This window comes from Oryx dammah, unplaced genomic scaffold, assembly GCF_014754425.2.
Source record: "Oryx dammah isolate SB20612 unplaced genomic scaffold, SCBI_Odam_1.1 HiC_scaffold_25, whole genome shotgun sequence".
Lineage (NCBI taxonomy): Eukaryota > Metazoa > Chordata > Mammalia > Artiodactyla > Bovidae > Oryx > Oryx dammah.
The window spans coordinates 98,178,111-98,205,750 of record NW_024070209.1 but is presented as its reverse complement, the minus strand read 5'-3'; the positions used below and the strand labels follow the sequence as shown (position 1 = coordinate 98,205,750).

The window sequence follows — 27,640 nt, the reverse complement described above, 5'->3', positions numbered from 1 at the left end:
CACTTTCTGTTATAGGTTTATTTGCTATTTGAACCGAGTCCACAAGTTCAGACCCATGTGTAACGGATTGCTTCATGGTTGTCAGAGGCTAGTGTGCGTTATTTCTGAGGATTACATCTGATGACACGGCGCGGAAAACACAAATGGACAAATGGACATAATCGTGAAGACGAGAGACGCTAGAACGTGCCTTAGTGTCCAAGTGATCGATCAAAGGTGGCGGGGACCCCAGAGACTGATCTCAATAAAGTGAGCTGGCTTTCCCGCCACCAGGCGCTGCGTGGGCTGGGCGCCTGGGACAGAAACCGTATCCAGAACCTGGAGAGCCCGTCTAGCCCGGTGGCGACCCCGCCTCCAGGTGTCCCGTGCTGAAGGACCGGGTGGCACGTCACCAGGTGGGGACAGCGCTGATGTCAGCAGCTCAGGCTAGTGGTGGCACTGGGCTAACTCACGACACATGAGGTGGGAAAGCAGAGTCCAGGTGAGGTGGCTCCTCTGGACTCCTTAACACTGCAACAAAGTCGGGGCGAGCGGGCAGGCCGGGGGCGGGGGGAGGGGGGCGGGGGCGGAGCACCGTTCATCTGGGGATTAGCCAACCCGAGTCCCCTCCCTTCTTGGCAGCTCCAGAACATTCCCTTTGGCCAACAGCCACAGAAACAAGAGCCTGCCAAGATACATGGAGGAGAAAGAAAACAAGACACCAAAAAAACAAAACAAAATAATCCCCGCTCTAGGAGGGGAGAGGAACAGACTCCTGGACCGAGGTCACCACAGACCGGAGGCAGCCTGCAGCCTGCACCCCGGGGGAAGGAAGCCAATTCAGTGCCCTGCTGCTCTGCTCAGGGAGGACGCTTGTCCTGCCCCGAGACTCCAACTCACTGGCCTTTAGTGTCCTTTTTTTAAAGTTTGTTTTTTTTCTTTTTGATACCCAAACCATCAATTTTCAAAAAATTTCTTTCTCCTTCAAAAAAAAAAAAAAAAAAATCTCAACTGTGGCAGCAAACCCCAGGCCTGGCTTCTCTGCCTGGCGGCCTGCTTTCCCATAGGCCGTGCCCCCAGAGCCCAGCCTGGCACCTCCGAGGTGACCGTCTCACAGCTGGTTCACCCTGGACCGCTCTGCTCACGTCTGGGTGGGCGCTAAATGCTGGCGGCACCACAAAGAAAAGGAAAACGGAAACACGGCTACCCTTCCTTTAAGACCCCCCACATCTGAGCTGACCTTTCTTGGGAATGTATAAGTTATCTGGAGGGAGGGGGCGGGAGGTGGAGAAAATAAATACCAAGAACTAAGAAGGTGTCCCTGGACCTCTGGCGTCAGCTCGGCCTCTGGGGCAGCGATGGCCTCCAGGGAGCAGGCCCTGATTGTCCAAATACTGCGCTCGCTGGGAGACGGACTGCAGGTCTCTGATCTCCCCCTCAGGCGCCCGCCCTGGGGGGCACGAGTCTCGAGGAGAAAAGGGGCCAGCCCCTCAGGTGCGGTCCTGTCACCCGGCCCAGCTCCAGCGCCCCCGCTGACAGGCTGGGCTGGTGGTCCGTCTGGGGCTCCTGGGTTCCTGGGCCCGAGGCCTGCATGGAGGTCCGGCTGCAGGCCGCCCACTCCGGGCCACGCGTGCTCCACACCCATGGATGCTCAGGCCTGCTCCTTGTCGGCCCTCCAGAGCCGCTCCTTCACCTCAGGAGGCAGGGTGTTGAACAGGTCCTCCTCCACCACCAGGCCGCTGCGCTTGAGCAGCGGGCACTCGCCCAGCTCCACAGGCAGGCACTCCAGCCGGTTGCCACGTAGCTCGATCTGGGTCAGGCTGGTCAGCTCGCCCACCCGCGAGGGCAGCGACTGCAGCACGTTGTTGCCCAGGTGCAGGGCCCGCAGCTTCCGGCACTGGAAGAGTTCAGGGGGCAGTGCCTCAATCTAGAGGTAAGGAGAAACAGGCACAGTGAGGCAGACGCAACTGGGACTTGGGCCTCGGGGCCCCCGGCTTCCCTCCCCCAGGCATTGGCACCTTCTCTGATGCCCATTTCAGCTACCCCGGACCTCAGGGACCAGCACAAGCTGGGCCCGAGACTGGCTAACTCCCCCGTGTTCTGCATGTCTTGGCTTTGCCGTCACTTCCTCCAGGAAGCCTTCCTTGACCTCCTGGGAACCTAAGGCGACCATGTTCCCCCAACAGCACTGATCCCTCTGTGTGGTAAAACTGCTTGATCTCCTGTCACTGGCAGACCCAGGGACTCTGAGAGGGCAGGGCTGGGTGTGCCATGATCCCTGCTGTCTTCCAGCACCTGGCACCCCCCACCCCTTCCAAAGCAAATCACAGAAGTCAGCTGCTACCAGCTCTATCCCCTCCTCCACCACCCAGGGCTCACCAGGAGCCAGGATGGGGGTCCTGCTGGGTTTAAGAACAATTTATGAAAGCACAGCAGCCTGCTGAGAAAACTCTATAACCTCAGCTGTTGCTGAGAACTAGGGAGAGCTCACCAACAGGGTCAGAATCCCAGCTGTGTCACTTCCCCTTCCTGGGCCTCAGTTTCCTTATCTGTCAAGTCACAGGCTGAGGGTGGGTGCGGGGAGCCCAGTCTTGGCCATTCAGGGCCCTCTCCTGATTCTGCAAAGTTTGAATAAGAGGCAACACCCACTTGCCGCTTACTACAGGGCAGGTTCACTCCGAGCACTGATGCTATTAATAGTTGAACTCTCAGAACGACCTCTAAGTACTTTGGAAACACTTGTTCCACTTTACAGATGAGAAAACTGAGGCCTTGAAGGATCCAGTCTGCTGAGAGGTTCACAACTGGAAAGCGGTGGAAAAGACATGAATCTGGCTCAAGAGTCCGTGCTCTCTGTCCACTCTGTTGGTAGAGCAAGGAGCAAAGGGTGTAGCTGGGTGGGGACACACGGGAAGAGCCCCATAAAGGCTGGCTTCCTCCCTGCCCTCCTGTGAGCAATCAGCTACAGACAGGAGCACTTCCTCAGCCTGTTCTCCTACAACCAGCTCCTTCAGATATGGCCAAAAGGGAGCCCTCCAGCAGCGCAGGAGCCAGGGGATGGGCCCCGAGCCTACGGAAGGGTGACGGGCAGCTTGCTCTGTCACCATCCGCATGTTCCTGCTGAGGATGCTGAGGCCAGGCAGAGGCCAGGCAGAGGCCATGCCAAGAGGGGCACTGTGGATGTTTTAAAGGAGACTCCTGACCTGGGCCTGCAAACCTGCCACTGATGTGCCCAATGGTCAGGAATCGGGCAGGCATGGCCTCCAGGTAGGCAGGGACTCCAGGAAGGCCAGAGGACAGATGAGAAGTGGGTTCCAGCAGGACCAGAGCCTCCCAGAGACCCCACTGCACCCAAAACTGGCCTCCTCCGGTGACACAGTGGCCGGGGAACGGGAAGGACTGGACCAGCGGGTGGCAGAACTGGGGTTCACATCGGGGCTCTCCCCCAACACACTCCCTCCCTGGGGCACCCCCAGCTCTGCGGCCAGCTCTCTGCAGGCCGCACAGAGGGAGGGGAAGGTGGCTCTGAGGCCTCGGTCCCCCGCCCTGGCTGCTCCCGTCCTTCCTCCTGAGGTGTGCTCATGCACTGAAGGCACGAAGCCGACTCCCATCACCCCAATCCCGCCCTCGCCCACCTCCTCAAGGACCTCGACGGCTCCTCCGTCAACACTGGCTACCCCTCAAGTCCACCTGGTCCTTGGAAAAAACAAGACAACCCTCCCAGGAGCCTCTGCGACCTTCCCTACAAACTGCCTAGAAAGACGCCGTCTCTCTTGGCCCGCCAGGAGCCGGCCTCTACCCCTGCCCGCCCTGGAAACTACCCGGCCAGAGCCACCCGCGGGCACTCCTCATCCAATGGACCTGCCCATGTTCTGTCATCACCCGATTCCTGCACAGGCTGTGGGCCCACCTGCCTGGCCCTGCTCTCCACTGCCCCTCCCAAAGGCTCCAGCCACACTCCCCAGCCCCCACCCCTCCCAGACTCGGGAAGGACCGATCTTCACCCAGGAGCCTGGGGGATGACTCCTGGACAGGTTCAGGCTGACTTAACCTGGTCCCCTGGACATCCCAACACAGAACCTACCCTCTCCTCTCTGAAAACCAGTGCCTCGTCCCGCCTCAAGGACCCTCCAGCCACCCAGGCAGCCAAGTGAGAACAGGCCTCACCCCCTCCTGACAGCTGCAAGCAGGTTTGTTTTTAAAGAATTATTTTTGATGTGGACAGTTTGTAAAGTCTTTACTGAGTTCGTTACAATATTGTTTCTTTTTTAAGTTTGCATTCTTTTGGCTCTAGGGCATGTGGGACCTTAGCTCACCAACCAGGGATGGAACCTGTACCCTCTGCATTGGAAGGCGAAGTCTTAACCACTGGACCGCAGGGAAGACACTGCACACAGGTTTCTATAGCTCTGGACCTCTGTCCTGCCCCACCCCCACCTCCCTGGAGCTCCAGGGAGAGCCAGCTCTCTGCATTCCAAGGCAGACCCTTCCTCCCTCAATCAGTCAGCAGGAATTTGGTGGACAGTTTGCCCCAAGTCAGGCACTGGACAGGAGAGTCAAGATCCAGGTCGTCAGAGAGCAGAGGGAAGGAAGGGACACGAGGCAGGTAATCTGCAACCAAGTGGGAAAAACAAGATGCCTTCAGCCCTGGCCTCGGTGGTGGGGAGAGTCCAATTCCAGAGGCTCAGCTCACTGGTCCACCCCCGGCTTTCAGTTCCCTGTGGACAGAACCTGCTAGAAGTTCCCTCTCTTCTTCTCATGGCTGACTCCTCCTCATCCCTCAGGGCCAGGTGAGACGTCCCCTCCTCCAGGAGACCTGCCTGCCTCGGGCTGAGCCCAGCCCCCGGCACAGTCCAAGGTGCTAACTTCGAGTTACCCGTCTGTCCCTGCAAGCAGTGAGGTCAGGATGGACCAGGGGGCCTTGTTGGTTCTTGGGGACCCCCGTCTCTTCACTCCCCACTAGGAGTGCACAGAGAACACTTGCCAAATCAATGAATGAATATTCGAATAACCACATAAGGAATACGACCCTTAACAAGGTATTCCTCAGTATGACTTGAAACCCGAGAAAACCTGAGGTGAGGGCCTGAGTCGACCCACACTCACCTACCCTGTCCACTTCACAGGTAGTAGCCCGGGAGTGTTGGGGGGTGACTCAGGAGGAACCAAGGAACCGTCAGGCCCAGAGGGAGGCAGGAAGGCGGGGAGGGCTCCCGCTGGGAAGGAGGAGGAGCGCGACCAAGTCTGGCTGGAAGGAACTTTCTTTCCCTACGAAGGCCTCTGGGATTCCAGGGGGTGGGGACAGGACGTGATGAAGCACTGTGCTAAACTGGGGGCCAGAGGGTCTCCTTCCTCAGGGACTGCGTGCCTCGCCGCCACCGCTTCCTGAAGGGTGACCTCAGTCAATGCGTGACCCTGACAGCTGCGCCTGGAGCAAAGAGCTGGGGGGGCGGGAGGGGTGGGCAGGACGGGGCGCCTGGCTGGGGGCCGGCCACACCCTCCTCCACCGGGTATCTGGCGGGGAGCCGCCTGGTCCCCCTCCACATGCTGAAGAAAAGGTTGTGGTTGTCCCCTCCTCCCCAAATGGGGCTGCTCCCAGGAGTCAAATTTTCCTGACTGGTGGGCGGTGGGCCTGTCCTGGGCCCCAGGGGCGGATCTCTAGAGTGAAGCAGCCTGGGATCCGACCGGCACCTCTGTATGCTCTCATACGTGCACATGCGTATAATATGGGGGGGAAAGGAACGGTTTGTCACAATCTCTGGTTTCCAGGGAGAGAGGCTTGGGGAAGAGTGGAGGGGTTCCAGCGGTCAGGTCTGGGGTGCCTGACCCTCCTGCATGAGTGATGCTGGACAGGGTGTGTCCCTCCCTGGAATGGGGGCATTTCAGAGGCTGCTGCCTCCCAACTGCTGGAGCAAGCCCCTGCTGTCCTCCCTGAAACCACCCACCTCCCTTCGAGAGGGTTTCCACCCAGAGTAGGAACTAGGAAGACTTCCTTCCAGCATCATGTCCCCAGGAGGAGTGGGCAGGGCAAAGGGAAGGCACCCCAGCAGCTGTGGCAGAGGCCAGGCCACAGAGCCACAGGACCACCTGCCTTCAAACCTCTACCCGCCTGCTTTCACAGAGGGGCCCTTGGGTAGGAGGGGTGCTTCCCCGGACAGGCAAGGGGTGGGTGCGGAGGAACCGAAAAAGGTCTCGATCACCGCCAGGGTGTGGCCTTCAGCTCTGCAGGCCCACGACAGTTTGCACAATTTCCTCTCCAGAAAGACAGGTGGTGACAAGCCAGCCCCAGCGAAGTGCAACTCTGCCCTTCACCACCCTCGACAGGCAGAGAGAGGAGAGGGTATGAGTGGCTCTGGGAGGTGCACCAGGCACCCACAGAGTTTCTGTCCTGGGTAGGCCCATCTTGGGCTCCAAGTCTGGTCCAGGACAAGCTGAGGAAGACACCACAAGCCCTAGGCCGAGTCCTGCCTCCCACCACCAAGCCCTGACAGAGAAGACTCCTGCCTGTGGACATCCCTGTCTCCAACGAACCTGCCCAAAGCCACCTTAGGGACCGGCACACCATCCCTCCTAGCAGAACTCGGCAGCATCTTGCAGTCGAGACAGGCTCCCCAGTCCACGGATCCTGATTCAGCAGGTCTGGGCTGGGGGGTCGGGGGGGTGGGGGAAGCCACCTGGGAATCTGGATTTTCAGCCAGCTCCTCCCCCAGGTGCTTCTGGGAACCACAGCTGCAGACCCCAGACTCAGGGGCGCCAGACTGTCCAGAGACACACACCCCTGCCCTGCCACGGGCCACTCACCCGGTTGGCCGTGACGGCCAGGTTCTGGAGGCTCTGCAGGAGGCCGATGTCAGCGGGGAGGAAGGTCAGGTTGTTGTGGCTGAGGTCCAGGTAGCGCAGCTTGCGGCAGTAGAAGAGCTGAGTGGGGATCTTCTCGATCTTGTTGCGGTTCAGGTAGAGGCGCTCGAGGTTGGTGAGGTTGCCGATCTGGATGGGGATGTAGGCGATGTGGTTGTACCACAGCTTAAGGCAGGTCAGGCGGTGCAGGTGCTGGAAGCTGATGATCTCCTCGATGGTCTTGAGGTTGTTGTCCTTGAGGTCGATCTCCTGCAGGTTGTGGAGGCTGAAGATGGAGTGCGGGATGCGCTCCAGGTCGCAGCGGATGAGCTCCAGCTCCGTCAGGTTGGCCATCTTCTTGAGGCTGTTGAGCACGATGAGCTTCGTGCCCTCATTGTTGATGGACAGCTTCTGCAGGTGCACGCCCACGTCCGTGACCACCTGCGGCAGCTTGCTCAGATTGCTCTTCAGCCGCAGCACCTTGAGCCGCTTGAGCTCGCGGAGCCCGTCGATGACGATGAAGCGGTTGTTCTCAGCACTCAGGTTGCCCGTCAGGTGCAGCTCCTCCAGCGTCTTCAGGCTGTAGATCCACAGCGGGATCTCCTTGATGTCCGTGAACTTGATGTGCAGCGCCCGCAGGTTCTCTCGCAGGAAGGCCAGGGCGGGCGCCTCGATCTTGGCGGCCGTGTGGTACAGCCACAGCTCCTTGAGGCCTGTGAGCTGCGCGATGCTGGGCGGGATGGTCACGTCGGGGATCAGCTCCAGCTTCAGCACCTCCAGCTCCACCAGGTCGAACACAGTGTCGGGGATGCCACTGAGCATGAACAGGTGCAGCTCCAGCTTGTCCTGCGCGTTCTTGGTGAGCCGCTGGCGCAGCTTGTCCAGCGTCCACTCGTTGTTGAGGTTCAGCTGCCGCAGCTTGTTCTCACTCACCTCCGACAGGAAGACGGCGAAGCGCTTTGAGTAGAGCGGGTCGTACTGGTCAATGAGGTGCAGCATGAAGGCGAAGTCGTTCTTGACGTCGGGGATGTCACTGTAGCTGCTCTCCTCGCGGATGGACTCGAACGAGTACTTCTTCAGGGAGCGCCGCAGCATCCACCAGAGTGTGTACATGCAGATGAGGCCGTAGAAGATGACCAGGCTGATGTAGAAGGACGCTAGGATCTTGAAGAGCGTGGCCAGCGGGTGGGCGCACCGGTAGGTGCGGTAGCCTGTCAGGCTCTCGATGTCCACCGTGCAGTCCACGTCGAACTTGATGTTGTGCACGTAGTAGACGGTGTAGCAGATGATGAGGATGAACTTAATCACCTTGATGATGGTCTGCCGCATGTACAGGCGGTACACAATGTCCCCCTCCTCCACGTGGGTCCGGAACTTCTTCACCTTCTCGAACAGCGCCTTGGCCTGCTCGCCCTCCTTCTTGTCCAGCACGCCCGTCTCCGAGCGGTCCACGATGCCCTGCTCAATCCGAGACTTGGTCCGCTGCAGCATGGGCACGGTGGCCTCCACATCTTCGCTGACCGTCGACGACTTCTTGTCCATGGAGCCGTTCATCTTGCTGAAGGCCGGCTTGGGGTCGCTCTCCTCCACCACCGTCTCCGACAGGGCCCGCGTGGTCCAGGGCGAGTCGAAGCACTTGAGCAGGATGGACACGAAGTGCTCCAGCTTGGAGCTGGTGCGCGGGAACTTGAACCAGAAGTTGCTGCAGGCCAGGAAGATGAGCGTGTGCAGAAGCACCAGGTAGGGGAAGTACTTGGCGAACCAGTGCAGGCGGTTCTCATAGCACACGGCGTCCACGTAGTTGTACTGGTGCCGGTCCAGGTCGTACTTGATGCCGGTGGGGCCGGGGTCGGGGGCCGGCCCGACGGTGGAGTTGGGGTAGGGGGGCTCTGGGCCGGGGGCCGCCCAGCCCCGGAACGAGTCGTTGCAGGAGTCCTTGGTAACCCACTTACAGGGCAGGCAGATCATCTTGTCTTGGGTGACCTGCAGCGTGCCCCCGAAGACAGCGATCATCAGCATGACGATGGAAATGTAGTCGGTGAACACGTCCCACCACGGCTTCAGGATCCGGTACGCTGGCTGCGTGTCCGCAAAGTAGCGGAGCTCTGTCACCGGAATCATGGTTCAACCTGAAAGGGACCACGGGAGAGGGTTACTGAGGGGGTAGCTGGGCTTTCTGAGACCTGGGGGGCAGGGGCAGGAGACTATGGACCCATTGTCCAAAATTCCACCTCGAGGCTAGCTGTGAGTCACACTAGCTGGGCAACACTCACAGGGCAGCCCGCGGAGTGGCCTTGGTCCAGAAACCAGATGGTCACTGGGTGGCTGGAGGGAAACCACCACAGGGAAGGTGGGCAGCCTCCCCATCCCACAGATAGGAAGGCTGAGGCATGAAGTCCGGGCCATGCGGACAGATCACCAAAGAGCCTCATAGAGATCCCCTCCTTCCAGCAGGAATAGTCCAGAAGTCCTGTCTAGACCCCATCCTGTTAATGATAAGACCAACCAGAGGGGCCAGCTGAAAACTTACAGTTCCTTCAGAACCAGGTGCCATGAAGCCACACCAGTGATCTTAAGAGTGGCCGTGCAGCTTGCGGGATCTTAATTCCCCCACCAGGGATTGAACCCAGGCCGTCTGCAGTAGAGGTCAGAGTCCTAACCGCTGGACCACCAGGAGATTAATTCAAAGTCTTTGAAGAGATTTATTCGAAGTGTGAGAACAGCCAAGTGTAGAAGAGGGAGTGGACTATGAACTAGCTTCTATACAACAAATAAGGAAGCTTAAAACATTCCACGTGTGTGTGTGTGTGTAAATATGGCCACACAGGATTCTGGGTGTGTGGGGAGAGTGGCAGGAAAGACAAACACACAGCAGGCTGTAATGACGGGTGCCTGGAGGAGGGGCTGGGCAGCGAGGACTAGAAAGCAGGATGACAGGGTCACGCGCTGAGGGCGTTTACGTCAGACTGTTTCCGGCTGCGTGCATCCACGTGTGTTTGTGAAGAAATTTAGACCAGCAGCAGATTCTCCCCCTGCAGAGTTCCACTCGGCAGGTCCTGGGAGCCTGGTTTTTTTTTAACGCTTGACTTCAAGGCAACGTTCAGGAAGCGCAGCCAGGGGGAAGGTGTGCAACAACGTGAACCCGCAACCCGCGAAGAAACCCTGAATCCCTGGGCCGGCAGGGAGCACCCTGCCAGGACATGTCACTCTTACAATGCTGCTAGGGCCATGAGGCTGTAACAGACAAGAAAGGGACTAGGTGTTCACTGGAGAACAGTCAGGAAAATGTATAAAGCGTGGACAGGAAAAAAAAAAAAAAACAAACCTGTAAGAACACCACCCAGAGTCACCCACCCCTGTTAACTTTTCACTGAGTGATAACCTTCCAGTCCTTTCACAAATAAAATTATGATTTTGGGGACTTCTCTGATGGTCCAGTGGCTAAGACTCTGTACTCCCAACACAGGGGGCCCGGGTTCAATCCCTGGTTAGGGAAATAGATCCCACAGGCCACAACTAATACCCGGTGCAGCCAAATAAATAAAAATTTTTAAAAAGAACATTCCCTGAAAAAGTGATTTTTACATTTTACTGTTTTCTAATCCAGAGTCTAGATTTTTAAACCAAGATTTAAATACCTGTGTTTTGACAAATGGGTCTGTGGGGAGAGGCACAAAGGTCCCAGGTTATGAGACTGGAGACCTTATTTTGATTACTGATAGTATTAATAGTGACGAACACTTCGGAGGACAGGGCCTCCCTGCAAACGACAGATGCTCATATCATCGTGGGCATGCCGGGACAGGTAAGGACAGGAGGGAGGCAAACCTAGAGCCCTTAAGGGAAGCGGGGTGCTCAACCGATGGACACGTGCCAGGCACCAGGCTAAGCCCTTACCATGGGGTCCACCTCGTGGAGTCGCTCTGACATCCAGATGCAGGGCCCTATCTTTGGCCCTATTTCACAGACGGGGACAACTGAGAGGCTCACCGGCATCACCTGCCCAATGTCACTCTACAATCGGGGCAGAGCCGAGACCAAACTGAAGCCTCCCCACAGGAGTCCTCACCAGGGCTCAGGCTGGCTGTCCCCCCACTGCTCAAGGCCCCACACAGGGCAGTGCCAAGAGGTGGAGCCCAGGAGTCCCGCTTCCTGACCCCCTCCTGCCAGGATTCCCAGAGCTCAGGTCACCGTGGGGCCAGCAGACACCACTACCCGCCCTGGGCTGGCGGCTCCAGCCCAGGGGGTCGGCCCTCCTGGTAAGTGTCCACCCCGCAGGAAGGCCCTCTAATGACCAACTGGCTCCTTGAGCCACCCACACTCCTGGGCGAGCGGGCATCCAGGGGATGCTGAATCACGCAGCTGGGCCCCCCCCCACAGCTGAATGACACCCCAACAACTCCTCCCTCCCTTCCTGGCTCCCCAAGTCCACATCCAGGCAGGCGCCCAAAGACTGGCGACCGGAAGGGAGGAGGGGACAGGACCGAGGGCCCGAGGGCGTGCTAGAGCCTGCCCCTGGAAAGTCCGGGGCTGGGACCGCCAAGGCAGGCTGCCAGGCACTGGGGGTGGGGGCAGTCTTTGACCAGGCAGGATGTGGTTGCAGCCTCGCTGCTTTGGGGGAGTGGAGAACAGCCTGCCTCTCGCACCAGGAGGACCAGGCCCTGCTGCCCTGGGCTTTGCTTGCGTTGCTTTGGGTCTGAGGTGGGAGGTCCACTCTCCATCACAGGTGAGGGACCCGGAGGCTCCGAGGGGGAGACCATCCAATCCACCCAGTGTGTCTGGCTCCTCCTGGCCCCCTCAACACTTTCGTTCTGAACTCTGTAAACCATGGCTACCCCTCCCTGCTGAGAAGTGCTTCGTGGAGGGGATAGTCCTGTGATGGTCCTGGGGGCTCCTGGCACCTCCTCAGCCCAAGGAGAAGACACAGGGGTTGAGAGGGGTCAGGCCAGGGGCCCAGGCCACACAACTGACAAGGGCAGGCCTGGCCTCGTTGGGGGCGGACCTGGGGAGGTGGGGGGTTGCCCTCTAGCTGTACCACGTTTTGGCCTCTGCCACCAACTCACTGTGGGATTCTGGACAAGTCCCCGCCCCTCTCTGATGGCGTTTTGGGGGAAATCTGGAAAGAAGGCACAGGTGCCAAAGCCCAGGCTTTCGTCCCCAGGGGGCCAGGGATGCGGCGCCTTCCCCTGGATGGGTCCACAAGAAGAGACGGCTGGGTAGTCAAGGCAGGTTGCTTGCACGGCTTTGGGAAAGGCCCAGAGAATCCTAAGCTTCTAAAGCACTTTGTGCAGAGAGGGCAGCAGGCAGCCTGGGCTGGTTGTCATCCATCCTCAACCTCCACCCAGATGCTGCTGGAGGGCAAGGGTCTGCCGCACACAGCAGGCGCTAAATAAAGGTATCAAGAGCGTGCCTGAGAAGGCAAGGGGAAGAAGTGGGGTGGGGGAAGGGCGTGGCTTGGGGGTGGTGGGCTGGCCTGGCAGAGAGGGGGTGGGGGCCAGGGAGGAAGCTAAGGCAATCGTGGGCACCCTTCCCTCCTGGTTCCTGCCCAGCCCTCCCCAGGGGAAGGAGCAGAGCCCCCTCAGGCAGGGAGGGCCAGCGCAGGGAGCTGGTGACTCAAGGTGAAGAGACACCCACAGCTGGAGCCACTCCCTGTTCTGAGAATGAGGGCCCAGCCCAGAGCCCTCGGAGCCCGGAGTGCGCCCTGCTGGCTCCCTCCCTTATTTTCTCAGAACTGTTTTATTGCTGTAAAACACATGTAAGGTATTTCGTTCTGTTGCGTGGCCATCACCGACCACCCATCTCCAGAACTCTTCTCGTCTCGTAAAACTGAAACTGTCTCCACCGAGCACTGACTCCCCGCTCCCCGCTCCAGCCCGAGCTCCGGGATTCTTTCTTGCAGTATGAATCTGACTACTCCAGGGACCTCACAGAAGCAGATCATGTGCTATTTGTCCCTTGGGGACTGGTTTCGTCCACCTAACATAATGTCCTCCAGGTGCCTCCATGTTGTAAAAGTGAAGTCGCTGTCTTGTCCAACTCCTTGCCACCCCATGGACTGTAGCCTGCTGGACTCCCCTGTCTATGGGGTTTCTCCAGGCAAGAATACTGGAATGGGTTGCCATGCCCTCCTCCAGGGGATCTTCCTGACCCAGGGATCGAAACTGGGTCTCTCGCATTACAGGCAGATTCTTTACCATCTGAGTAGCAGGTGCCAGGAAAAGGAAGCAATTTCCTTCCTTTTCCAGGCTGACTAATATTCCACATGCCCATTTTACAGATAGGGAAACTGAGACTTGGGGAGAGAGGTCATGTGCCCAGCATCACACTGCCTGTCACCTTCAACCCAGATCTGGGGTGGAGCCCCGACAAGCAGCATTTCCAGGGAGCAGCTCCCACCCCACAGCTACCCCAGGCCTACCTGGGGAAGGTCAGGAAAGCACTATAAGGTGAAGGGGGCAGATTTAAGGGAGTGGGGACCTTTTCTCCCAGTTACAGAAAACGTCCTTTTCAGAAAGTTTCCTGCAGGCAGTGCATTCATCCCCTTCCTGCACTGAGGCCTCTGCAGCCAGGACTGCCCCCAGCAGAGGTGTGCAAGAGCTTCTCTCTGGGGCTTGTTTCCCCATCAGGAGAGGAATATACAATCTGCCATGGGTGTGCCCACGTTTTGCATAAGGCAGTCAAGGATCATGGGGCGTGTGATCCAGGCTTCGGCTCACTCCAACACCTCCCTCCCCACTGGCATCACCCAGACACTCACTCACTGTCCTGGCCACCCCTGCCTAAAGCCAGCAGGGAGGGGGAGGCGCCTCCAGCAGCCCAGACTTCGTCTCTCTGTGATAAAATGCCCGTGGTAACAGATGCCCTGCCAAACTCTCCGGACTATCAGGGAGTCACAGGAGTGAGGTTTCCCAGACAACCTGTGGGGGGGGGAGGGACCTCAGGCAGGTGGAGAGCAAGGAGTACGGTGATGGGGGCTTAGAGGGAGGGCCAGGTGGGCTTTGCCACTCAGTAGTGGAGTGACGCTGGGCAGGGGGCTTCACCCCTCTGAGCCTTGGTCCCCCCATCTGTGGAATGAGGCTGAGACAGGCACACACCTGGCCCCCGACGGCAATCCTGACTTCAGCAGACAGCTGATGGGTGGATGACAAGAGCACAGACCCGGAGCACGATGGAAGAAAACAGAAGGAAAAGCGCCCGCGACGCTGGCCCTGACACCTGGCACGGGGACACAGTTAGACGAGGCCGGGCACACAAGAGGTGGGCGGTGAGCAGATCCTGGTCCCTTCAAGAGGCCGCCAGAATGCAACAGGGCCTTTTCAGCAGAATAAAGGAGCTCTGTATGTAACGCCATTTTGAAAATAAAGCGAGATTCAGAACAATAAATAAATACGTTGCCATGTTGATAAACCCTGACCCACTTGGGGAATGGCTCCCTGTTAAGAGTGGGAACAGGAGGCAGGATGAAAGGAAACTGTAATGTTTTTACCAGCAGGCATTACCTATGTGATTGAAAAGTAGCATAGAATTTAAAATAAATAGAGCCTAGAAGAAAAGAAAGAAAGAAACACTGAGCCCTCAGGTGGCGAGTTCAGGTGTTCTTTTGTGGTTCTCAGAGGGCAATCTGGTGGGGGGGGGCATGGGGAGTCTGGGTGGGTCAGGTCTCTACCCCAAGAGGTGGAGAGTTTGGAGAGGATCCTGAATAGAAGACAAAGATTAAAGGGCTGAAATCCAGGCGGCTGAGAAAGACAAAAAGGCCGTGTGTCCTGCTGTCCTCTGCTCTAACCCTTCTTCCAGAACAGAGGCATCACTTAAAGCTACTGACCATGTCCTCCTGGAGGTCAGTGAGCTGGGATTCACCCCAGCTGCACCGCGTGAAAGCTCATGGGCAAGAGATTACCCATAGAGAGGTCAGCAAGGTAGGCTGGGAGCCCTGCAGGGCAGGGACCGCTCCAGATTCATCCCAGTCCCCATGCAGAGTCCGGAACACAGAAAGTGGAGTAAAGGTTTGCTGAACTGGGCTGAGCTGGGAGGAGGAGGTGACAGGAAGGAGGTGGGCAATCGTCAGGCCAAGATTCTAGGACAAAAGTTTAGTTACAGGAACATTCACCGTGGTGTTATTTATACCCCAGGAGAATTGGAAACCATCCAGATGCCTGTTACTGGGTGATCAGTTAAATACCTATTTAATGATCTGATGATGGAATACTATGAAACAATGAAAACATGTTACACCAAAACACGTGATGACCTGACGACATGACAAAATATTTTCAATGCAAAATGGAGGTGATGAGACCACAATAGAGGAATAAGCCTTCTGCGCTAACTTAGACGTATATTTAAAAAACACTGACAGTGACATTAGACGGATGTTTATAACCTTTTTTTTAACCCCAAACTTACCTCTGTTTTCTGTTATAAGGATACGTTACTCAGGGAATTAAGAAAAACAAGATTTTTAAAAATCAAGATTCCCAAGGATCAAGAACAGCTACGACACCTGGGAAGAACGTGGGAGGAGATCGACTAGAAAGGGCTCGGAATTGGACCAATTGGGCGTTGATGTGGGGATGGATGGAGGGACCAGGGGCCTAGAAGAGCAAGCCTAAGCGAGTAAGTGAAGTCACTCAGTCGTGTCCGACTCTTTGCGACCCCATGGACTGTAGCCTACCAGGCTTCTCTGTCCATGGAACTTTCCAGGCAAGAATACTGGAGTGGGTTGCCATTCCCTTCTCCAGGGGATCTTCCCGACCCAGGGATCGAACCCGGGTCTCTGGGATTGCAGGCAGATGCTTTACCCTCTGAGCCACCAGGGAAGCCCCGAGCAAGCCTAAGAGACCCCAAAATTTCTGGAAACGGAGACAGTGACAGTGTCGATTTTGCAGGCTGGGGAGAAAAGAACGGGCGTCCATAAATGGAGCTGGCCTAGTTACCCACAGAAGAAAAGCATAGCCCCATCTATTGACTTGCAGGAAAATAAACTCCAATGAATTCAAGACCTAACAGACCACCTTAATGTCTTTAGGACAGGGAAAGATCTCTTATCCCAAATGAGTACAAATCCTTACGGGAAGAGGCTCATCTATGGACCACATTACAGTTAAAATGGACGCACATCAAAGGACCTAGTGAGTGAAATGTACCCACAGACCTGGAGGAGACACTGGCAGTGAGTTTACCTGCCAAAGGATTAATACCCAGAACAAAGCCAGAACTCCTCCAGATACACAGAAAAGACAAATCAATAGGGGGGAAAAAAAAGGCAAACCATGAATAGACAATGCACAGGAAAAAAAAAACACAATGGAAATTCATGTATGAAATAATTCTTAATCTCGTTGTTAATCAGGGAATGCAAATTAAGACAATCACCAGCCATTTCACTCCCCTGCCATTGGCCAAAAATGTTGAATTCTTAGATGAGAAGATAGAACGCATGCATGCATCCTCTGACCCAGCAATTTGGCTCCTAAGGCTCTGAGGGTTGCTTTACACGTATGTGTGAAGCCACGGACAAAAATGATCACTCCAGTGTTGTTCCTGATAGCAAAAAGTCAAAAACCTAGATATCCAACAACAGGAGAAAGGATGAATTACTCTGAGAATACAGTGAAATGCTGAAGCAATGAAAGTATCAACACGTATCAACATGAAAAAAAAGTGAAAGTGAAGTGCTTAGTCGAGGCCAACTCTCTGTGACCCTATGGACTATAGCTCACAAGTCTCCGTGCATGGGATTTTCCAGGCAAGAATACTGGAGTGGGTTGTCATTTCCTTCCCAAAACAATGTCCAAAACAATGCTGAACCTCCAAACAAGCTATAGAATACACACATTATCTAAGGTTTTCTGCAATGTATATACCCAAGTGCAGCACAGGTATTAGAAACATGCATGTTCTTGTTTAGTCAGTAACTCATGCACAACTCTTTGCGACCCCATGGACTGTAGCCCTCTAAGGCTCCTCTGCCCGTGGGGTTTCCCAGGCAAGAATCCTGGAGTGAGTTGCCATTTCCTCCTCCACAGGATCTTCCTGACCCAGAATCAAACCTGAAGCTCCTGCATTGCAGGCAGATTCTTTACCAAGTGTAAGGAGAGCGCCAAAATCAAGCTGATAATTTCATCTAAAGAGGGAAGAAAATGGGATTGGGGAAAAGGCTTCTACTGCATCTGAAATGATTTGAGAGAGAGAGAGAGAGAGTGTGTGTGTGTGTGTGTGTGTGTGAGAGAGAGAGAGAGAGAGTGTGTGTGTGTGTGTGTGTGTGTATCTGAGGCAATTACAAAACATTAAGATCTGGCAAAGCTAAGTCCTGGGTACAAAGATATCTGTTCTAGTTTCATAACTTTTGCAGGTGCTTAAACTGTCTCATACAGAATTCACCACAATAACCGTCTGTTTCTCCCCCTCTGGACTGGTCTGCTCTCTGGTCTTTGCACCTGCGGGGCTCAGAAGGAGGCAGCAGCTACTAGGCCATCGCCAGGGGAGCAGACTCCACTCTTTCTACCTGCCCTGCTCCTGGCCAGCGCAGCAGCACCTGTGGCCTCTGACGATACTGCGCAACGCAGCATCACCCCCGCCTGGTCCTCCCTGCCCCAGGGAGACGCGGAAGTGAGCAGGAAGTAGCCAGACCCTTTCCACTGGGCAGCACCCGCAGGTGGAGAGAAGTGAGACCGGGTTCCTGAGGCAACCCAGAGGGCCCCTCTTCTCCCCGTGGTGGCAGACAGATCCCAGGGAGTGTGAAGAGCAATAGCTCTGGAGTTGGGGAGATGTGGGTTCAAATCCAGCTGTAGCATGAAACAAGTCATGACTCCAGGCGCATCTGTGAATCTCCGGAGGGTCAGTGGTAAAGAATCTGCCTGTCCATACAGGATGTGCAGGTTCCATCTCCAGGTGGGGAAGAGCCCCTGGAGAAGGGACATGGCAGCCCACTCCAGTATTCTCGCCTGGGAAATCCCATGGACAGAGGAGCCTGGCGGGCTTCAGCTCATAGGGTCGCAAAAGAGCTGGATACAACTTAGCAACTAAACGACAACACACCAGGCAAGTTATTTAGCCCAAGACTTGTTTTTTGCAACTTTAAAACAAAAACAATGCTACCTACCTCATATCTGTATACAGTGACCCAAAAGATGTCCAAGAGATATTAAGTAATAATAAAAGATGCTGGGTGTTCCCTGGTGGCCTAGTGGTTAGGATTCCAAGCTTTCACTGTGGTGACCTGGGTTCAATCCCTGGTCAGGGAACTGATATCCCACGAGCCACCAGCCACAGTCAAAAAAAAAAAAATGCTGACCAATCTTTAAGATACATGATGTATCATGTATTATAAAGTGATATAAAATGTCACAAAATGGACAAATACTTTATGATTTCCATGTTTGGTACTCAAATCTGGTACTTTTGTGAGTAGAAAAAAATTACTGGGAAAAGAAACAAAAGACCTTCCTCATTGTGTGCTTTCTGAAGAGTGTAAAAGAGTTTACAAGAACTAGTATCTGCTATCTGTCAAGTATGAAAAAGGTTCGCCTGCTCCTGCCTGCCCTACCCAAGTGTGCCCTAACACACGCATGTGGGGTGCAGGGAGGCCAGGCCTCAGCGTGGGTGGGCTCAGAGCCTGGGGCCAATGAGTGCTCTTCTCTGAGCCTCAGTTTCCTTGACTATAAAATGGGAATGTTACAGTACCAATCTCAGAGGCTTAGTGTGAGAATTAAAAAGAACACAGTGGACGTCTATGGGACAACCCAAGGCCGGCACACAGGGAGGTGCACTGTGCTGATCTAATCCACCTGCCTTTGCAGAGAGCCCTCCCAGAATTTACTGGGCGACAGATACCCGAGAGAGGGCTGAGCCCCAAGCACAAGCCCCTCCAAGCACAGACCAGGCATCCCCGAGCCCCCAGGACCTCCAAGGACTCAGACGCCACACTCCAGGGCCTTGGGCTCCTGCAGCCCCAGCTCAGGACTCCAGGACCGGACAGAGAGCTGGCGAGCAACCCGCAGAACCACCCTGAGGGGTCAAGCCCGCTCCACATTGTTGATGTCCTCGCAGGGCCTCTCACAGATGGGGAAGGAAGTCGAAGAAACGACATGACGCCCCTCCGTCCAGAGGGTGGCCAAGCAGGCAGACTCCGACCACCCCCACGCTGGCCCGCAGCGCTTGGCTTTTACACCTGAGCCGTGGCAGGCTGGCCAGGCTGTGGGTAAACAGGGCACAGAGAGCCCTTTGTTAAAACCCAAATTGAGAGGCTGGGAATACTTCCCAGGCAGGAGGGAGGGGAGGCCGAGGCTGGCCCCCCTCGCCCTTCCTTGTACCACGCTTGGGGAGGCTGGCCCTCCAAGGCTCTCCCAGGGAAGGGGGAAGGGCCTTTCCCCAGAGATCCGAGGAAGACACTGGGTCACTGGCCCTGCCCTGGGTGCACTCTGGGCCTGTGAATCTGCTCCTTGGTCAGCACCCTGGGGCCTCCTCTGCTCCCAGAGCAGGGGCCGGAGGCGGGGGTAGATGGCGGGGGGTGGTGGCGGGGGGAGGAGAGGGCCCACCCATCATCTGGGACACCCAGCCCCCACCCGCCCCAGAGCCGGCGCTGCCTTTGAGGCCCTCACACCCACCGGGGTGAGTCAGCAGCTGCGGGCTGGGGGTGCTGCCTGGCTCCATGTGCCCTGCGTCGAAGGGCACACCCTCACTTTCGGGGAAAGAAGAAGGGAGGCAGTCTGGAGCAGGGAGGGAACAAGTTTCAGTTCCAAACTGCTCTCCATGTGGGCTGGGCCTCCCAAACAGGTTGGTCCTCAAGCGCTCTTGCAAGAGTGCGGTGGCCTCCCGGGGGAAAGGTGACCGGTGAAGGACACCCACCTTGGTTCCCCAAGCCAAGCACACAGAGGCCGCAGGCTGGGTCCGAGGCTCAGGCCGGCCCCCTCGCCCACCAGGTGGGTGTGTTACTGCCATGGGCTCCGGCTCACTGACGCGGCCTGCGCGTCAGCACCGGGCCTGACGCGTCCGGGCCTCGGCTCCCGACCTCCAGGAACCTGGTACAGCTCCCCGCCTCACTGGCGTGTGGCCCTGGGAGTCACTTCCCTCCCAGGTCCCTGGTTTCCTCATCTAGGAAATGGTATTCCTGGTCAGGGCGGCGGTGAGGACTGACAAGGCGGTCCATAGAAAGCTTTTGGCTCAGAGCCTGCCTCATAGAAAGACTCTGTAATGTTAGCTGCTTTTTTTTTTTTTTTTACAGGAGGTTTCATCAGTCCCTTTAGGGGTGTGAAGTCGGGCCCAGGGAGGTTAACTGGCCTGCCCGAGGCCACATAGCTAGGAGATGGCGGGAAAGACCGCCACCCGTCTGATCTGCCTTTCCCTTGCATGCCTGCCTGTCTCGAAGGCCAGCAGGTCTCCTGGGTCTACCTGGGCACCCAGAACCCTGCAAATGCTTCCTGGGACAAGATCCCTGTTTCCAGAGGGGTACCTGGAATCGAGGTCTCTGCAGGGAACTCCAGAAGGCCATCCTCCGATATCTCTGGTCTCTTAGGTACAGCTTTAAGGAAACTCTGGGAGGAAGCCCAGCTCTGGGTCTGGCTCCATGCGGGACAGAAGGGCCTTGAAGACAGGTCTTGATCTAGAATGAACACCAGCATCGCCTTCCCAGACAGGGTATGAAAAGTGGGCAGAGGCCCCAAAGAGAGGTCACAGACGTATCTGCCGAGGTCCCAGGGGACTGCAAGTGAGGGGGGCCTGGCCAAGGGTAAGCTGCCTGTTGCCCAGCTCTCCAGACTGGAAAGGGCTGCCCCCAGGTATCCAGCCAGGAGACATGACGGCAGGACTTCCGCGCGGCTGTACCCGGTTGGCATGTCCGTCCACAGGCCGACTCTGCCAGGGGTATGAGGTTGGTGGAGGTGCCTCTGGGGTGCCCAGGTGGCATGTGAGAGCCGTGGAATTTTACAGCTGCTTCTCCGGTGGAACACCCTCCAGACTTGAGGCTGTATCTCAGTGTCCATTTAATTTGGAGGTTTTAAGTCCTCAAGAGACAGTTAAACATAGAACTTCCTACGAGATGTGAAATGCAATAGAAACACGTCGGGGAAGAGAGCAGGAGATGTTTGTGGCTGGGAGGAAAAGTCATTCTAGAAACCTCAGCCTTCCCACCCTACACACGCTAGGAAGTCACTAAGATCCAGGGCCCAAGGGAGCCCAGCCCTGATTCCATGCCAAGGGCACCTGATGGCAGATGGAGGTTGAGACCAGGGCCAGTGGAGAAGCCCTGGTCAGTGTCCACCGGCATGGTTGGCAGGTCCTCAGCCCCACGACGGCCTGGGGAGCTTCTTCAAAATGCAAATTCCTGGGCCCACCCCCTACTCAGTCGCTGCAGGCCTGTGGTGATGGGTCCAGAGGAATCAGCATTTTGAACAAGCTCCCAAACAACTCTGAAGTACCCACAAGCCTGAGAACCTAGAGAAAAAGACAAACGAGAGGTGGGCTAGAAAGAGCACAGGCTGGGACTGCCCTGGTGGTCCAGTAGCTAAGACTCTGTGCTCCCAGAGCAGGGCACCCGGGTTCGATCCCTGGTCAGGGAACTAGATCTTACATGCTGCAACTAAAGACCTCACATACTGTAACTAAGACCTGGTGCAGCCAAATAAAAAAAAATGGAAAGGAAAAGAAAAAAAAACAAAACAGGTATCGATCAGAAAAAAAAAGCACAGCTGCCCAGACACACAGACCCAGGTCCACATCCTGGCTCTACCACCTGAACTGTACAACTTCCAGCAAGAACCTTCATACCTCCAGCCCTGGTCTCCTCACCTGGAAAAGTAATGCGCCCTCAACCAGGAGACTGTGGTGTGTCAGACGGCAAACTTCATGGTGACCAGCCCACCACCTGGGCTCAGACCACAGCCACACGAAGGCTCTGCTGCTGGAAGGAAGGCGAGCAGAGCGTCGTCCACCGAGAGGCCAGGTCCGGGGCCCCCGCCAGAGCGGGCCCAAAGAGGCCCGTGCCAGAAGGAAAAAGACTCCAGGAAAGACTGGGAAGAAGAAACGGGAGAGGCAGACAGTCTGGATGGAAAGCCGAGCTCCGCCAGCGGAGGGACGCATCTCTGCACAGACCTGACTCTCAGGGTGGTCCTGCCCATCAGGCTACCCAGGGGTCCCTCCTGCCGGAAAAAAAAAAATCTAGCCAGAGGTATCTACGACCCAGCGGGGTATCCTGAGATCCTGGCCCCAGGGCAGCGCCCCACCTTCGCTTCGCCTGTCCACCCTCAAGGCTAAAACCTAAGAGGAGTGCTCGGGGGACGAGACCAAACCATCCACCAGGACGGCCTGGTGAACCGAGTCAGGGCCAGGCTCAGGCCAATGCCACACTGTGGCCCTGCCTAAGGCAGACAGAAGAGGGCCCAGACCTGGAGGCCAAAACCTCTCGGGCTGGCCCAGGCTATTCCTCCCCAGCAAAGAGGAGGAGTTCTGATCTCAGATAAGTAGGATGTACTGCTTCCTGCTCGTCGCTGGCCAGAGAACTGAGCTCAGGCCTCCACTACTGGGGCAGGGGGCGCTGGCAGAGTTCCTCAAAACCAACGGGAAACTCCTACGGGGCAGGCCTGGGGTTTGCTGACCTTGTCCCAATAAACAGGACAGTCAACAGAATCACACACCAGGCATTTCCCACCGCCCTCTGCTGCTGTAAATGTCCCGACAAACAGCTCAGAAACCCCGGGAAGGGGAGGCAGGGGAGCACTGTGGGTGGGAGGAACGGGAGTGGGTAGGGACCTTCTGAAGGGACTCACCCACAGCTCGACCCTCATCGGGAAAGAGGTCCAGGGAGGACTGCGAAATGAGACAAGAGCAAGCAGCAAACCAGCAGCTCTAACAGGACTGACTTGATTTTAGGAAAAAAAGGCAAATGCTAACAATGCATGTGAGCAAATCCAGCCCTCCCCTCTCAGGTCTCTGGAGGGGGATCACAGGAGACTTGAGCTTTCCACAAGGCATTAAAATCAAAACAAAACAAACAAAAAAACGCATGAGGGCATGCAACTTTGCTGGTAATTACAAAAACAAAGCAAAGCAAAACAAACAAACAAAAAACATTGGAGATACCATTTCTTCTAAAATCCAGGCTGGGGAGGGCAAGGCCTACCTTAACAAAAAGCCACGGTGGGAGATAAAGGCATGGAGAATAAAGGACCCCAGTCTGGGATTCCAGGACCTGGCTCCAGCCCCACATCCCTGCCTTCCGGACCCGATGAGTTGCTTCCTTCCTCTGAGCCCCAGTTTCCATGTCTATAAACAGCAGGGGTGGGGAGGTGGGTGAGGGTGGATCAAGGCCACTGTCTGAGCTTCCACAAATGACCAAAGAAATCATTGATTAGGTTTGTTTTACAAATTATTAAGCAGCTTATACCCACACCCACTATGCTTAGAGAACATGTTTGAGGACACCCTGAGCCACCTTCCCTGTATCGACATATTTAATCTTCAAGATACTCTCAGGGGAGGCAAGGAGCTAATATTACCCTCTTTTCACAGATGAGGAAACTGAGGCTCCGAGAGGCACAGCGACTGGCCCACAGTCACTTATCGAGCATGTGGCAGCTGGGACCCACACCCAGGTCTGACCACAACGTCTGGGTTCTAACCGGTGGACGCTCCTGCCTTTGGGAACTGTTCACCAAAGCAGAGGCCAAGACACCCACCATGTTCAAAGATGTCCACGTGACAGTGTAGGGGAAAAACAGCTCGCTGGCTCCCTCTCAGAGACTCACGCTCTCAGCCAGCTCTGAGACACCTGTCAAGGCTCTGAGAGGTCCTGCAGCCCGGACCATGACAAGTTACTGTTCCTGGAGTCACCTGACCACTGTGCTCAGAGAAACTGGTGTCCCACGGAACATACCTTGGGAAACATGGTCACGAGACAGGATGACCACCACCCAAGACTGACAAAAACCAGGGGTTCACAATGCAGGTTCACACCTGCTGGGTATGGTGTGCATATATGTGCTAAGTCGCTTCAGTCGTGTCTGACTCTTCGTGACTCCACGGACAGTAGCCTGCCAGATGCCTCTGTTTATGGGGTTCTCCAGGCAAGAATACAGGAGTGGGTTGCTATGCTCTCCTCCAGGGGATCTTCCTAACCCAGGGATCCAACCCACATCTCCTGCACTGGTAGGCAGGTTCTTTACCACTAGCACCACCTGGGAAGCCCCAATGCTACGCAGCTGTCCCCTGAGTTGGGAGAAAGAAGAGCTTTGTCTTCTGCGCCCCGTCCTAGAAGCCCTGGCCTTACAGCAAGAAGAGCAAAGGGCTGTGGGGACAGGGACACTGCCCTCTGCCCCCTGCCTGGGGGCCAAGGGTGGCCTGGAGGGAGGGGGCCCAGTCCTTACCCTGAGGACGGCTCTGCTATCTGTGAGCTAGCTGATGGTGCTGAGGCTGGCCCACGTCTGTCTGGGCAGGGTCCTGGCATTCCTTTCGCTCCATGGAAGCCGCCTGCCTACGAGGAAGCAAGAGCTACCGTGAGCAGGGAGGTGTGTGGGAATCAGCGTTACCTGCTGGGCTGCCGACAGTTTCAGAGCCCCTGCTCGCTGCCTGGCCTGGACCAGGGTGACGCCAGAGAATCAGACAGTCTACTGGGGAGATGCCAAGGCAAAAGTTATCACTGGCTCTTGAGTGCCTGGGGCTCTGCTGGGGGAACCTGGGCCCTCTGGGAACGGGGAAGAAGCACTAGACCCAGACGAGTTGGGTCAGGGAAGGCTCCCTGGAGAGGGTGTTGCCTAAGCTGACTTCCTGGGAAAGAGTGGGAGTTGGAAAGAGAGCATTCCAGGCAGAAGGGACAGCACATGTTTGCCTGGAGGGAAGACAACATGACTTCTAGAGCACGCTGAGCGGTTCAGCCTGGCTGGATCCAGGGCTGGAGGTGGAAAGTGGCGAGAGGTGAGCTGCAGAGGGGTGAGCCGGATCCAGGCAGAGACATGCCCTCAGCTCGACTAGAAAACAAAATCCAACCATCGTCCACAGTCGAAGAGCGTTTAGTGAGCATCTACGCCATGCCAAGCACTCTGCTCAGAACTGCTCACAGGTCAGGAGGGTGGGGAGAGAAGTGTGATCAGACCACTATAGGGCTGTTGCTGCTGTTCAGTTGCTCAGTCGTGTCCGACTCTTCGCGACCCCCGTGGACTGCAGCACGCGGGGCTTCCCTGTCCTTCGCTATATCTCCCAGAGTCCATTTAGACTCATGTCCATTGAGTCAGTGATGCCCTCCAACCATCTCATCCTCTGCCAGGTAGGGGGAGCCTTTAAACCAGCCAGGCGCTGGGAGTGTGGCCCAGCCATTAGTGAAGGGGGAAACGACAAGGAGTAAGAAGGGGAAAGGGGTGGTGGGGGGTGGGGGGAGATGGTTACACAGACAAAGCGATCGTGGCGCCTTTCAGCTGCTTATGCCATGGAACGTTTCTCACAGCTGCTCAATGCTCAGGCTCTGCTGCGAGGAAAGAAGCAAGAGACGGTTTCCAGCCTCTCAGAGAGCCCCACGCAGAGTGATGGCGGCTGGGCAGAGAAGCACCTGGGTCCATGAAGGCACGGAAGCCAGGCTCTACCCTCACCCCCATCCGACTTGGCAAGGAGAGGGATTTACACCGAGGCTGGGAAAGCCAGTCACTTGCCCATGGCAGAGGCCAGCCCAGAACTCAAGCCACAGGACTCACTGGCACTGATTCTCCTTACCCTTCCTCTTCCGGGAAACACACAGACCACTCCCCTGCACACTCAGCCACAGCTAATGCCTCTTTCCTCTGGGCTGCCTCTGAGACATTGCTAGCATTATGCTGGCCGCTGTGTCAACGTTTTCCTGTCTGCCTCTCCTCCCAGACTACTAGCCAGGGACCGTGTTCTCCTAGCACCATTCCTGGCCCAGGCCACGCACTTACCAAAGGATGGTTGAATGAATGAATGAGTTAAGGCAGGGAGAGGAGGTGTGCTGGGCTCTAGAGCCCCACACCTAACCCACCTGACTCGCCATGAGGTCTTACACCATCAGCGTGTGAAAATCCAGAATCATCTCCACTCTCAGGAGAGTAAGGAAAACAGGCTGATCCCTTCCCTTCAACTCTACAAGCGAGGTCCAGGCCAAGCCAGCCCCCTGAGTTCTGACCCACTGGGACAATCCTCACAAGCTCCCACTGTCCAGAAGGACCACTCAAAGTCTGCAGAGGAAACAGGTTCCTAGTGGGCATGCCCAAGAGATGGAGGATCTGGGTGAGTTACAGGGGGAAGTCACAAACGTTCCTCAGGCCCTTGCTGTGTGCTCCACAGCCCTTGGAAGGCCCGGTGGGCATGGGAGGTAACCCCAAAGAATCTCTAAAACTGGGAAGACAGGGCGGCGGGGGCCAGTCATTCACGCCCCAGCACCTCTCCAAAAGCCAGTCCTCCAGCACAAGTCATCTGTCCTTGCTTCCCCCTCCCTGCCCAGAGCCAAACTTGACCTTCACAAAGACGCTGCCCAGTCCCTCTGAACAAACTCTCACTCCCCCATCCCCTCCACAAGAAGAGCCACCAACATCAGACCTCCTCCTCCTGCCTCCAGTCTGTCTGTCTGCCCGTCTGTCTACGCAGCCGGCAGGATACACAGTTCGTCAGGGGAATAAGGTAATTCCTAATGGAAAAGATAGGAGAGGCCCTTCGGAGCTTTTAAGCTCCACCAAATCCTTCCTCTACAATTTAGGCCCAAATTCCCTTTCCCTCACACCTCATCCCAGAAAGGCTTCAGGGGGGTAAGGCAGGGAAAGAGCCCTTAGGGAAGAGACGGCCCCACCCTTCCAGCCAAGTCCCCATCAGGAGGAGGTTGCTGCCAGAAACACCCCCAACCATCTCTCTTCCTTCCCAAAAAAGGCAGCACTGGCACCGGCAGAGAATCAGCCCAATCCCGGTTTCACTCCAGTCCAGACCAGGGGAAAGCAGAATCATCAGGAAGCCTCAAGAACCCATGGCTATGCTGCTTCAGCTGGGCAGCCAACTTTGCGAGGTCTCCGGCCCGCACCTCATCAGACTTGGCTCTCAGGCCCATCTGGATGCACAAGACGCCGGCAGGGTTCAGAACCTCAGACCCCTAGACTGGGCTTCCCAGGAACCCCAGCCCAGACAGGCCCCCAAGAGCCTCGTCAGGGAATCTGCCCTCCCCCCACCAAGTCAGGGCACAGTTCCCGCCCGATCCAAAGGAGGGAGGGTTCCAAGGGAAGAGGAACGGGCCAGGAGCCCAGGAGAACCTGTGAAAAAGGGGGGAAAAAAAGGTCCCAAGGAGAGGGCCCAGAGGTGGAACCTCCAGTAAGTGGGGGAGTGTGTGTGTGTGGAGGGGTGGGGATCTGGGGGAACCCAGGGGATGACAAGGGGACCTGGGGGAGCCGAGGCGGAAACTCCCGGTATGTAGAGCGCAGGGAGGCACTAGGGTGCCTGGGAGGGGGCTCGCGCGCCGCGGCGCCGGGGAGAGGCTGGGGGGGACCCCTGTGACCCAGGGCGCGGGGAACCCGGAGGCAGGCAGAACCGAGCTGACGCGGGAGGCCCCCAGTGAGCCAGCCCCGGTGGGCAGAGTCCCAGCTGCCCAAGGCGGCTGGGGCCGGGCAGCTAGCCGGGGACGTCCAGGAGTTGATTTCAAGAAATGACAGCTCGCGCCCCCTTCCCCTCCCCACCCGCTCACCTGGGCCCGCCGCGCCCGGCCGCCCTGCCGGCAGCCCCGAGCCCCTGCCGCTCTGTCCCGCTGCCGGCCACTGCGCCCCTCCGGCGCCTCCTTTTGTTTGTCCCTCACTGCACCACTCAGCCTCCTCCGCCCCGGAAGTGACGTCACCGTCGGGCGCGAACGCGG

At 56.7% G+C, this 27,640-nt stretch overlaps 1 protein-coding gene across 3 annotated transcripts; it reads right to left on the bottom strand.

Annotated features, from left to right (window-relative positions):
• LRRC8A (leucine rich repeat containing 8 VRAC subunit A) lies at positions 1 to 27,591 on the bottom strand. 3 transcript variants are annotated; one of them, XM_040225317.1, is made up of 5 exons: positions 27,476 to 27,565; positions 24,174 to 24,280; positions 22,931 to 23,073; positions 6,781 to 8,945; positions 1 to 1,906 (listed from the first exon to the last, which is right to left on the bottom strand). In XM_040225317.1, the coding sequence occupies exons 4-5, from the start codon at positions 8,935 to 8,937 to the stop codon at positions 1,631 to 1,633; spliced, it is 2,433 nt and encodes an 810-aa protein (XP_040081251.1). In that variant the 5' UTR covers positions 8,938 to 8,945; positions 22,931 to 23,073; positions 24,174 to 24,280; positions 27,476 to 27,565; the 3' UTR covers positions 1 to 1,630. The 3 variants fall into 3 exon arrangements, with proteins under 3 accessions (XP_040081251.1, XP_040081250.1, XP_040081252.1); XM_040225316.1 differs by lacking the exon at positions 22,931 to 23,073 and having other exon boundaries at positions 27,476 to 27,591; XM_040225318.1 differs by lacking the exons at positions 22,931 to 23,073; positions 24,174 to 24,280.
• Positions 27,592 to 27,640: the final 49 nt, after the last annotated feature.

Bases quoted from the DNA above. Each gene is read 5' to 3' on its own strand.
- LRRC8A (XM_040225316.1), bottom strand. From the start codon at position 8,937: ATGATTCCGGTGACAGAGCTCCGCTACTTTGCGGACACGCAGCCAGCG. The intron at 1,907-6,780 runs GTGAGTGGCCCG...CCTTACCTCTAG, and splicing joins TGGCCGTCACGGCCAACCGG to ATTGAGGCACTGCCCCCTGA.